The 13,502-nt window shown below is 33.0% G+C and overlaps 1 protein-coding gene across 1 annotated transcript; it reads left to right on the top strand.

The window, feature by feature from the left end:
* The first annotated feature begins 1,388 nt into the window (after window positions 1-1,388).
* On the top strand, window positions 1,389-9,032 carry Clk4 (CDC like kinase 4). Its single transcript, XM_015492786.2, has 8 exons — window positions 1,389-1,751; window positions 1,838-2,004; window positions 2,217-2,311; window positions 2,602-2,731; window positions 4,571-4,653; window positions 7,476-7,555; window positions 8,420-8,510; window positions 8,590-9,032. The coding sequence occupies exons 1-8, from the start codon at window positions 1,579-1,581 to the stop codon at window positions 8,728-8,730; spliced, it is 960 nt and encodes a 319-aa protein (XP_015348272.1). The 5' UTR covers window positions 1,389-1,578; the 3' UTR covers window positions 8,731-9,032.
* The last annotated feature ends 4,470 nt before the right edge of the window (window positions 9,033-13,502 follow it).

Raw genomic sequence — 13,502 nt, 5'->3', positions numbered from 1 at the left:
ATCTTTTATTATCACCCCATCTTACTTCTCTGCAACAAAAATGTGAACATAAGTTGAATTTTATACTTTGAAATATTTGTAGACTCACAGAACAGTTGCTAAAATAGTTCAATGAATTCCCATATGTCCTTCACCCAGATTCCCCAGAGTGAACGTTTGACAATATTTCCTTTATTATCTACACATACATATATTTTCAGATTTTGCCAGCTAATCTTATTCATATTTCACCAATTGTTCATTAATGGCCTTTTAAATAATTTCCTGAGATTCTCTTGATTAATCAAGGTTTTCTAATTGATCCAAGTACTAACATTACATATTTTTTTATTCATTAGACATAAAAAGTTTATTGAAGCGTGTCTTGTATTGGGATTGTTGGCTTCTAAAAAAATGAGTACTGTTTGGCATTCTATTTTTTTGTTTTTATAGATATAAACACTGAGAAAAAAAGCTTATTGATCATATAATTAAATATATGGGAGTAGGAGTTTTGCCATTTTTTTTGCCCCCCTTTCTTTTCTGAGGGTGCTGGTGATTTAACTACCCAGGCTTTGTACATGCTAGGCGAGTAGTGCTCTACCACTGAGCTAGCTACATCCTCAGCCCCAACAACTGTTTTATAACAATTTTTGGTAAATCTGGAGATACATGCTAAACATCTTAAGGAGAATATTATCAAAAAACATTTAAATGGCTTATCATGCTACAACTTTATTGAGACCTTGATGAAAGCAATGATTTGGAAACTAGCAAACATGGAAAAAGATTTGGTATCCAGCCAGTATCATTTGTTTGTTAACCCCAAAGATATCTTACAAGAGGAGGAGATTTTGTTTTCTTTTGTAAAGTAGAGGCACCTAGTGAAAAAGGCTTGAGTGCTAGTTCATCTTCAAGTAGATCTGGTGTAGAACAGAGGCAAGAGGAAGTTGAAGATGTCAAAATATTCATGGCTCTATACAAGTGCCCTTTTGTAAATCCCTGAACCCTGTGTTCTTGCTGTTTCTGCATATTTGCATCATAAATATGCTAAGCTAAGAAATATTGTCTTGGCTTCCTGACTTTAGGGTGGTGTCTTTGCCCAAATATTTCATTTCTCTCCCAATTTGATAATCAAAGCTATCTTTCAGGACTCTATACTTTATTGTATAAATAAGATTTTTTTTTTTTTTAATTTGTCTTTGTTGGGGCTTCACCTGTTCTGTGAAGAACTCCATTAGACTGTGTGAGGCGTGTAGGAACAAGTCCAATTTTTTTTGTCCCTAAAACGTGTACTGTCTGGCATAGAATAGGTTAGCCTGGTGAATGAGTGAATGTTTTCAACTGTAGCATATTCTGTTATTGGTTTGTGTTCTTATATATATTTATTTACTTTTTTTTGTATAAAATCTACATAAATGTAAACTTTTAGGAACAAACATTAAATTCATAAGTATTAAGGGAATTATTGCTTCATATAAAGTATATTTTGTTTGATTGTATGGAAAAGATGTTGTATAGAATTTGGTGTAATCTAAAAGATGGTTTTAAAAAAATAGCATAGAGGATTAATAATTAAAATTATACTTTAAAGGATAAATGGCTTCAGCCCACTGCCATATATTTAGTGTATTCCTCTTAATTTTGTTTTTAAGGGATGGCTTACATGTAGCAGTGAAAATAGTAAAAAATGTAGGCCGTTACCGTGAAGCAGCTCGTTCAGAAATCCAAGTATTGGAGCATTTAAATAGTACAGATCCTAATAGTGTCTTGTAAGTATAAATTGAACTTTGGGCCATTTTATTACGTAAAATAATCACAATTCTATGAACTAACTTGCTATTTTGATTTATTTTAGCCGATGTGTCCAGATGCTAGAATGGTTTGATCATCATGGTCATGTTTGTATTGTGTTTGAACTGCTGGGACTTAGTACGTATGATTTCATTAAAGAAAACAGCTTTCTGCCATTTCAGATTGATCACATCAGGCAGATGGCGTATCAGATCTGCCAATCAATAAATTGTAAGTATATTTGATAAATTTTTAAAATCAGAAAATTTAAGATTTTTATTATAAAAAACATTAAAAATTGTCATCAAAATATACATACATACCCCAGGTAAAGATGAAACCCTTCTTGATCACCATATCTACTGCTAATTCTCCTTCATCCCTCCCATTTATCAATTCAATTTCTAGGTAAAACTAATAATGTCTTTTTGTTCTCTTTGTAGTTTTGCATCATAATAAATTAACACATACAGATCTGAAACCTGAAAATATTTTATTTGTGAAGTCTGACTATGTAGTCAAATATAATTCTAAAATGGTAAGTAAAAGACTTGCTTTAAGTGATTATCTTTGAAATTTAGCTTAGTTTGGTGATCTTTGCATGAGGAATTTTACTTCTGAGCCCATTATGTTCAATTTTTAATCGCCAAAAAAGTAGGTCTCGGAATGTAGTTCAGTGGTAGAACATTATTAGCATAGCCCCTTCTAGGCTTTAAGCTTGATCCCCAGCACCCAGCAGAAAAAAAGAAAGAAAGATTATTTTTGTTCAGTATTTTGAGTAGTGTTATAAAATGTCTTTATTAGTTTTATGTTTTCTCAATTTTGTAGAAACGTGATGAACGCACACTAAAAAACACAGATATTAAAGTTGTTGACTTTGGAAGTGCAACATATGATGATGAACATCACAGTACTTTGGTGTCCACACGGCACTACAGAGCTCCAGAGGTCATTTTGGGTCAGTAGACACCAGACTTCATTATACTGTAATTAAAGAATAGAGTTTTGTTCTTAATAGCTTTGATTTATGTGGATGGGGTTCATGGCTAAAATGGTAACTTTAGCAATATACAGAAAACATTTTGTTTTTCATTAAAAATGTGAACATTATTATAAATATTATTTTCTGAATAATATGAATGTGATACCACTTGTGAAGCATTCCAAAGGGTGATTATTTTTTAATGGGTTTATTAACATAAGAGAGCAGTTTCCATTAGCTAAATTCATCATAGCATTGTGATTTTGAAATTTTGTCGGTACCCATTTTTATGCCTTCACAAAATTATGGTTCTGGTAAAAATGCTAATGGTTTTATCTGGCAGACTCTAGACATAGGGTAGATAAAGATCAAGAGGAGAAGAAAGAAACTCTCCAAGTGGAGAGTTTCTTGATGACCATTGATAGGAGAAAGGCTGGAAAAGAAAATGAGTTAAAGTGCAGAGTTCGAAATAAAAAGGAAAAATTTTAAAGTGAAAGATGGGGTTGAGTACTTGCTATTGAGAAAGTTCCAGGTAAGGGAGAGTTGATATAAGTCTAGAATTGGATTCATTGGCCTCAAAGAAATCTGGAGATTGGGCGATTAGAAGGATCTTTTGGCATATCTGTGGAGCGTTCCTGAGGGTGGAAGCTGGTGGTGCAGGTTGAAAGGAAGAGGTAATCTGGTGCTACAATAGAGGGATGATGTCTTGGTTGTTGATAGTAAACAGGTAAGGCCTGGAAAGGGTGGTAAAAGTGAGTGATGGAGAATTCCAGAATATTAGAGGTGACTCACCCAAAAATGAGATGATATGCTGCAGAAAGTTACAATCATCTGGGAAAAACCTAGATTGTAGATAAGAGTAGTTAAAGAAAAAAACTTTTATTTGCAGTCCAGGTTATAGCATTTACAGATTCTGGATATGTTAACTATAAGTTGGAATTGGAGTCATTGCCCTTGAGGCAAAGGATCTGGAAATTGTCAGATTAGATTCAAACGATAAGCATTATGAGAATGAACAGAAATGACTAAATCATACTCCTCAAGGCCTTTGAATATATTGTTTTTTTTTCCTGTGTCTTTAACTTGAGTGTCATAATTGAAATGTTTTTTAAAGTAGCTTTATTTATGCATTCTTTTACTAAATGTTTGGTCTTTAAAAGATTAAAATATCCTGTATGGTTTATTATTCTCCTTTCCAGTTGAGTCTAGGTCTAAGAAGGATAGGTGTTTTATTCTTTCCAGAATAGTATTGCCATTGGAAAAAAGGAGAAAGTATCATGTACAGCCAGCCTGAAATACATGTATTTCTCCTTCTTTGTGTGAACTTAAGTATTTCTGCTTATAGGTGAAACTGCTTTTAATTCCTATTAGAATTTTTACATAATTTATGTCAAATATTTCTTTTAATAGAAGATGTAAACTCATGTATCAAACTTATGATAATAGATAGGGGATAAGTAATTATATTCTCTGAGGATAATTATAAACCTGTATTTGCACTGATAAAAGGTAAAAATTCCTGAGCCATCCATGAATTGAGTATATAGTGTATAGTTCTCCCCTGTGTAAGCAGTTCAAAGAATATAGAATTGGTAGTTATATTTGGAAAATGTGCTAGTCCCCTTTTATTTTACGTAAAATGTCCCCTCCCAATGAGATCATACTGGATAATGTTTGATACAAAACTTCAAAGTGTAAACCCTGAATTTGTTCTCGTATTTTCCCAAATAGACTATTCAAAAGAGTTCACCCATATAGGGAAGGACTTATAGAAGATTAAAAATTATTGCATAATAACATTCTTATATTTTATAGCTTTAGGTTGGTCTCAGCCTTGTGATGTTTGGAGTATAGGTTGCATTCTTATTGAATATTACCTTGGGTTCACAGTCTTTCAGGTATGTATGTAGTAAATTTTATTTAATAATTTACAATGAATTTTAAATGTTGGTTTTAGTTTCCTTATTGGAAAGTTGCCATAGATCACTATTCTTTATTAAAACTTGCATATGCAAATGGTTATCCTTTAGAACCCAATTGAATTAAATACTGTTAGTGAATAGCATAACTCATTTAAATGTGATTGATGTGTCTTTAACACATGGTTTATGTATGGTTGGTTCATCTTGCCTCATGTTTCCATTTTTTAAATTATAGAGCTCTTTCATAAATTTGCATTAGTGTTGACATGGCTAGTTTTAATTCAGCTCTGGTTATGTTGACTATCATATGACCATGAACAAGTCACTTCTTTATTTATAAAAGAATTCAGTAACAAGTGTATTTTACACTAAAAAACAGCTTCCATGATGTCTTAGGCATTTCTAAGTCTTCAGGGAAGTCGTTGAAAATCATTCCAATGTAATGTGGTGTTTGCTACAATGGAACAATGTAGAAAATGTAGGGAGGCTTCAGGGAGGGTTCCCTGGATTAGAGAAGGAATCATTGAGGAGGTGGGGAGTTCTGGCTAATGCTAGAAGGAAGAATAGGAGCTAGCTAGTCAGAAAACAAGAATGTGACGGGGCCTATAAGGAAGGAGAAATAGATTATGTTCTAGTTAGGGAAGAAAAGTATTTATTGGAGTATTTCCTGTAAATGGGAAAATGAAGACAAGAACTGACAGAAAGGGCATATACCTTTGAGAAGGGTATTTGTTTTATCCTTGAAGTCAGTGGTTTCCAAATATGGGCTGGTCCAAAGTGAAAATGATTTTATAGAATTGCCATTCAATCCTTTTATTAGATGTTACACCTCTTTTTTTTTTCATATTAAAATCTCCCTTTTATGAAATGATGGTAGTTTTTGCTGGTAGTTAACTTTTATTATTTTAGCTTTTTTTTTCTTTTCAGTAGTTGAATCTTTCTTTCTTTTTTTTCTTTCTTTCTTGGGCACTAGGGATTGAATCCAGGGGTGCCTAACCACTGAACCACACCACACCTCCAGCCTTTTTTGTATTTTATATAGAGACAGTTTCACTGAGTGACTTATACTTAGGGCCTTGCCAGGTTGCTGAGGCTGGCTTTGAATTCACGATCCTCCTACCTCAGCCTCCTGAGATGCTGGGATTACAGCTGTGCACTATCATGCCTGGCTTCAGTAGTTGAATTTTTAAAGTTAGAAGTCCTTATTTGGTGAAATAAAAAGTAGGAAACTCTGTTTTGGTTTCCATTTTTTTTTCTTATAAATTTTTAAGTACATCTGGAGTCTAAAAGTCTTGATAGCTTTAGATAATGCAACCATTGGAGAATAAGTAGAGTTGTGGTATGATCAGGATGCTCCGTTGTTCAACTTTGCTTTGTTCGGGGAAGGATTGTGAAGATGTAGTTCAGAACTGTTGAGGTTGACTTTTGAAGTTAAGCAGTACAGAGGCAAGTGAAGCTATGAACAGTTGAGTCATGGAGGTGGTCATTATCACACACATACGAGTTCACTGCTTGTGGGGCACCTCACCAGGCTTCTGTTCCTGTCTGATTTGTAGAAAATCAGTCAAAAAGTACTCTTGAGTTGGTAGATGAGTTTAATGTCTTCAGAACCGTTGTTATCAATCTATTGTAGGAATTGGTGTCTGGTTTTTTTGTAGTAAGTTGTAGAGTCAAGAAAAAGTAAGGTTGAATGCATTCTTTCTTCCCACTGATTGAGTTAAGTAGGTGCTTCAAGTGATTTTATAATTGTAAAGCACTTATAAGGCCTTAAGTGAAATGTATATTATTAACATTAATTTTAAATGGGGAACTAATAATATTTATTCCTTTCATGAATTAATAACGTTTTGAAGGCAGTGTGCTTGACACTATAGTTGGTAGATTTAAAAAGCAATCACACACAACCCTGCTCCCTAAAAGGAGGGGTGGCAAATGATGACCATGGTGAATTGTGCCTTATGTTTGTTTGTTTTTTTTAAAGATGATTAAATAAGGGACTATTTGTGAGCAGCCAAGCCTAAAATGTTTATTATGTGGCCTTTAAAGAAAAAAATTGCCGTATTCTACTTTATAAAGCCAAAGCTATATCAGTGGAAAGAATATGAGCTTTGTATTGTTTATGGCTCATTCTTCATTTATAAGCCATGTGACTTTAAGGTAGTATCTTAACCTCTTTGAACTCATGTTCCCACATATACAGCTGAGGATTGTTGTGAGAATTATCGGGTATTTTCAGCACCTGAGATTAGTGTTAGTAAGTAGGCTGGCTATTTGTTTGATAATGGAGGTTAACTTTTGTTTAAGCAGCTGATTAAATGAAGAGGTAAGTGGATATGTAACCGATGTGATTCTGCAATCTGTATACAGGGTAAAAATGGAAGTTCATAACCCACTTGAATCAAATGTATGAAATATGATATGTCAAGAGCTTTGTAATGTTTTGAACAACCAATAATAAAAATTAAAAAAAATAAAATAAATTAAAAAAATAAATGAAGAGGTAACAGGATTTCTGGTAATCTTCCCCAGTTCTTGAGTTAAACAGTGTGAAAAATACAAATAGTGAAGGAAATTGTTCTGTTTTACATTAAACAAGTTACATGTTGCTCACTATGCAGACCTTGTTATTCCGTCTCCAAGACTAGCTTGTTCAGTATTGTTTCATCTTTGGAGAAGTGTGCAGTGTAAATTGTATAGCTGTCTAGTTCTTTTATGTAAGCATCATATTCTTATGTCCTTTTTTTAATGTACATGTGGGGAAATAAGAGTGCTAAACTTTCTTTTTCCACATTTTTTAGACTCATGATAGTAAAGAGCATCTGGCCATGATGGAACGAATATTAGGACCCATACCAGCACACATGATTCAGAAAACAAGGTATGTTTAAAGATTAAAGCTCTTCATTGGATGCATGCAATGGCCTCTATTGCAACACAGAAAACTTAACATGGTCATAATGCTTGTTTCAAGGACTGTGGATTTTGAAAAAAAAAAATTCTATGTTAGTGATTACTTAGATTTACGTCTTTTAACCCATTTAAAAAAAATAATTCAAGGATGGGGCTGTAGTTCAGTGGGTAGAGTAACTGCCCATCATATTCAAGACCCTGGGTTCAGTTCCGTTACCACCAAAAAAACAAACCCCAAAACAACAACAACAAAAAAAAACGGTATTTATGTTATGTTCTTTTAAAAGATGGAGGGTTTTTGTTTTATTTGATTTTTTTTTTTTTAAACTTAGCCTTTACATACATGTTTTCCTAAGTTGATGTAAAAATAAAAATAGAGGTGGGAAAGCTTATTTTTTATACTCATATCAGTCTAAGTTTGAGAATAACATTCCTAAGTTTGATTAACACTATAGTGGTTTGCAAACATACTTCACCACAGAAGTCATCTAGGGAGTTATTTACAAGATTTACAGCCCTATTCCAGATCTAGTGAAAGCAGAATTGACAGGAATGGATCCAACAGTGTCTATTTTTAAAGCTGGCATTGTTCCATTATATTTGGGAAAAATTTTAGTTGAAATATTAAAACCCCACAGGATGGGGGCAGAAAAAGGAAAATACTATATAAAGTGTCATGCACATTTGTCACTGAGACTTTTTTTAATTGTATATAGGTGTTTATATATCTAAAGAAAAAAGGTCATTCTTTAATCTGTCCCCCAGCCAGGGGGCAAGGTAAAAATGTAGATCTTTTAGTATTTTATTAATCCAGATTTCTTTTTCCTTCTAGGAAACGCAAGTATTTTCACCATAACCAGCTAGATTGGGATGAACATAGTTCTGCTGGTAGATATGTTAGGAGACGCTGCAAACCATTAAAGGTGAAAGAAAAAAGGATTAAAAGAAAAATAAATTTTCACTATTATTAGTATCTTTTTTAACAAAATTTTTTTCCTTCAGGAATTTATGCTCAGTCATGATGAAGAACATGAGAAGCTTTTTGACCTTGTTCGAAGAATGTTAGAATATGATCCAACTAAAAGAATCACCTTGGACGAAGCATTGCAGCATCCTTTCTTTGACTTATTAAAAAAGAAATAAAATGGAAATCAGTGGTCTTACTATATACTTCTCTAGAAGAGATTACTTTAAGACTGTGTCAGTCAACTAAACATTCTAATATTTTTGTAAACATTAAATTATTTTGTACAGTTAAGTGTATATACTGTATGTTTTGTATCTATAGCAAATTTACCTTGTTAAGCAGTATGGTCTTGATAATGAATGAAATATAAAAGTTGAAATTAATTTTCCTTTTTGAGATTAATTACCATTTTTAAAGGCCTTTGGAATTACCTTTGTGTCCAGTGATAAAGTGATTGGTCTTGTCTTTTGTACATGAAGTTTGACTCTGAAGTGATTTTTTTTTTTTTTTTTTTAAGTAAAAGGAAATCTTGATTACTTTATTCTTAAGTGAATATTATTTATGTACCTCAAATTTAAAAATTTTCAGTTTTTTTCCTGGAATAATTGTACAGGTAATCATTATTACTAACTTAGGTAGGCCTAAATATTGGAAACCAAAACTCATAGAAAATATTTACTATTAGTTTTATTAAATTATAGGTTTTGTATCATTTTATTGGATCAGTGGGGGCAAGTAGGCATTCATGGAAAGTCATTCAATTTGTCCATCGTGACAGGTTGTTTAATAAAACACCAAGTACATACTTCATTGAAGATTAAAGTCTAATTGGAAAGTCAGCTTGGAAAACCATACTTTTCCAATAACTCTTTGGTGAGTCACAGATATAAAAATAGGACTTCTGATGCCTGAGATTTTTTGTTTTGAGGGATATTTTTGGTGATGCTGAGGATGGAACCCTGGGCTTCATGCATTGCTAGGCAAGCGAGGTTTTAGTTTTTAATGCAGAGTCCTGGAGGAGTCTTGAAATTATTACGTTTCCTTATCAAATTAAGTAAATACCTATCAAATTAAGTAAATACCTAAACCTAAGCCTACAAGAATTAAGGCTATTTTAAGCAGTGTGTGCTTGTGTGTTAATCCTTACTTGGAAAAACAAAAAAGGGTTTTATTAGAAAAAACTTGGGGAAGAGAGCTCTACAGAACTTAATTGTTTAATGGAGTTTTTGCTTATAGGTATTTTTCTTACTGTGCCTGTTTTCACATAAAAACTAAATGTTACTTAATGTAGTAAACGAAAAAAGGCTTTTTGTTCAATCTGCCAGGTTGAAATATTTATCATTATAGAATTCATAATTGGTTATTATGGTTGTTTTGTTGAAAGTATCCTCATTTCATAAGTGCATTACAGACAGATTTGAATTACATCTGTATATTTTAAACAGAAAATGCCTGGAATTTTCTTGCCTGATAAATAATAAAACCAGGCTAGATTCCCCTAGAGTTAGCATTTACCAGTGTAATGTGTTCTGAAAGTTGACTAGACATTTTTAGATAAGTTGTAGAGTCATTTAAATAATATTTAGACTTATGATGGAATCACATACAGTGACATACTCTTCAGAATAGTTGAGCTTTATTTTGTTACTGTTTTTTTTTCTTTTTTTAATTTACTTTTTAATTGGTACATTATAATTATACATAACATGAGGTTCATTAAAACATGATTATACATACACATAACATCCCAAGTTAGTCTGGACAGACCAGATGAGTAAACAGGTATAGGTAGATTAGATTAGATCACTTGAGTGTCTTAGTCTATTTTCTGTTGCTAATAACACAATACCAAACACTGGGTAATCATGAAGAAAAGTGGTTGGTTGATTTCTTGGTTTTTGGTGGGTTTCTGTTTTTGTGTTTGTTTTGTGTGTGTGTTTTGACTCATGGTCTAGCCCAAGGTCAAGTATCTGCATCTGGTCATGCCCTTCTTGCTGGCAAAATCCTAAGAAGGTACAGAGCATCATATGGCAAGAGACCCAGGGACATGCATGTGTATTGTGAAAATGTTTTTTAAAAGGAACATTTGGCATTAGCATTTTTTCTTTAAAAAGTATTTGTCCTGAGGCTAACAGTGTTGCTGTATAGATTAAGATGTTTGCCATCCTTTCTACAGCCCTTCTCCATTGCTACTGTCCTGTCAAAACCTCCCAGCCCATGCTTCATGTTCTTTGGGATCAGATTTCTGCTCTTAATTGCCTTTTTCCTTGTACTTTTGGACTTGGTTTTCTAAAAGCTCCAGGATTTTTTGTTTTATTTTATAGTGCTTGGAGTTCACCACTAAAAGTGAAAAGGTCTAAACCGTGGTCAGTGTATAAATATGGATCATTTATGATTTAGGTATTTTTCTTAGTAATTTAATATCTGTTTGATGGAACCTCGTCTAGCGTGGTTTTCTCATTAGATCTTTTTAAAATTGCAGATGAATATGTGGTTTCCATTGCTGCCTGAGTTTTTTATTCCTCCATACATTCATGGAGTATTATCAGAGTAGATTAATTAAATTGAATCTTGTTAGTAAACTGACAGTAGGAGACAACTACCACTCTGAAGTTTTGTGGTTTTTCATAAAACTGGAATTATTCCAGGTAGTTGGAAGAGCTAGATGCTAGAGAAATTGGAAATGACAGGGCAAATTCTCCCAATAATTATGACTGAATTGTGACATATAAATTCATACTTGTAAGATTTAGCATTGTGCTTGGTAGTGATATACCAAATTGATGAGTCAATAACTTGATCAGTTTTATTTAGTCATAGTTCTGTGAAATGACTTGGAATGAAATGAAAAGTAATGGTTAATAGCTTTTTTTTTTTATTTCTTTCATTCACATTTTTCTTTACAAGTTGATAGACTTCTATCAAAATGATTTAGATGATATGGCTGTTTTTGAAAGCATGTCATTCTGTTTTAGGTAGGTAGGTAGGTGAATACCAATGTCTTACATCAACATCCTTGAATGAAAAAAACACTGGCCATCAAGTAGCCTGAGTTTTTAACTCTCTTCCAATTTGGAAATATTGATTTTACAAAATATGGTGCAAATATTTTTAAGATACACAGCCAGTATTTGGTTAACAAGCTATGTTTTCAGATAATAAATTTTAGAAGAATTTATTATGACCAATAGTAGCCAACCACTGTAGGTTTAGTAGAATGTATGTTTACAAACTAATGGAACCAACTTCTAAAAAAAGATTTTTGATCATTTGAAGTTGCTGTCTCCAGCTAATTTCCAATAATTCTTAATGTAGGTTTTATTTGGGTAGTTGATTGGTCTTGTTTTATGAGATTTTTAGGAAAGGTAATATAATGCTCAAAAGTCAAGTTTAGTTTTATAACTGTCAGTCCAGCCTTTTGCAGTGTGATTAAAAGTAGAAATCTCCCTGATATGAATAGATTTTAATATAAGTCATTTGGGGAAGTTGGCTAGTTCTATAACAAGTGATTTTTCAAAATACACAAAAGTACAATGAAACACTATATTTCCCAGCTTCAAAAATTAAAAACATTTTTCTATGTCTCAGGTCTCTTAATCACTTTGTACCTTTTCCTCCCCATTCTACTTTATTGCTTATAAAACTGGGTCATTTGTCTTAGAGAATTAACCGTATTCAATTATTTTATCATAGTGACATGCATTCATCTAATCCCCATTTATCCTGTAAACTGGCACCTGTCATCAATGAATGCTGAAACTGTTAGGAGAAAAACTGTTGAAGTACTTCATGGAAGGAGCAGGCTGTTATCAAGCTTGCCTTCATTTCTTACCTTTCAGCTAATTCTTTCGGGTAGCAAATTGGTATATTGAAAGAGATCAGATTTTTTTCCACCATGGTTCAAACTTTAGTGGAAGGCGTTTTCTGTCCTTGGGAATAAGTGGTTGAATACTTCAGCTTATTTACTTTGAGTTACTTAGAGGTAGTATCTGTTTATAGTGTGATTAAAACCATCTAGCAGATTATCTGATGTTTTATAGTCCCATTAATAACAGTTACTTTTTTGTTATGATTTCATTTTGTTGTTGTTATTGAGTGGTTTTAGGTACCGGGGATGAAACCCAGAAGTACTGTACCACTGAGCCACTTCACAGCCCTTTTTATTTTTTAAATTTTGAGACAGGGTCTCACTCATTAGGTTACTGAGGCTGTGCTCAAACTTGAAATCCTCCTGCCTCAGCCAATTTGCTGTGATTGCAGATACATGCCATCATGCCTGACTAGTTACTATTCTCTATAAATGCTTTAACTCGGACAACTTTTTAGTTTTTTTTTATTTTCCTAATGTTAATCATTCTCTTTATTATGTCAGGAATTACTGTTATTATCAAGAATTCCATTTTTTTATCTCAACATTATCATTAAACATTTTTTCTTTTTCTGGGGATTGAACCCAGTGCCTTGTGTTCTACCATTAAAAACGAACTATGGTTTCTTTTTAAATTTTATTTTGAGACGGGATCTTGCTAAATTGTACATGCCGACCTCAAACTTGTGATCCTCCTGCCTCAGCTTTGTGAGAAACTGGGATTATAGGCATGCACTGGTGTGTGTCCAGCTCATTATAGTTGTGGTGTTTCACTGAAACTGGTAGGGGTTTAGAATTTTTCAAAGAAATTTGTTTTTAACAAGAGTATATACTGTTGATGCATTTTCCTACATTCATTCCTGGTTTTAGTTTGGTTTTAGGCCTAAAGAAAGATTAATTAAGAAGACTAAGCCAGGGGCTGGGGATGTGGCTCAAGCGGTAGCGTGCTCGCCTGGCATGCGCGGGGTGCTGGGTTCAATCCTCAGCATCACATAAAAATAAAGATGTTGTGTCCACCGAAAACTAAAAAATAAATATTAAAAAATTCATTCTCAAAAAAAAAAAAAAAAAAAGACTCAA

This window comes from Marmota marmota, unplaced genomic scaffold (assembly GCF_001458135.2).
Source record: "Marmota marmota marmota unplaced genomic scaffold, marMar, whole genome shotgun sequence".
NCBI lineage: Eukaryota > Metazoa > Chordata > Mammalia > Rodentia > Sciuridae > Marmota > Marmota marmota.
Note: the sequence above shows the minus strand (reverse complement) of the source record. Positions and strands in the feature narration are given on the sequence as shown.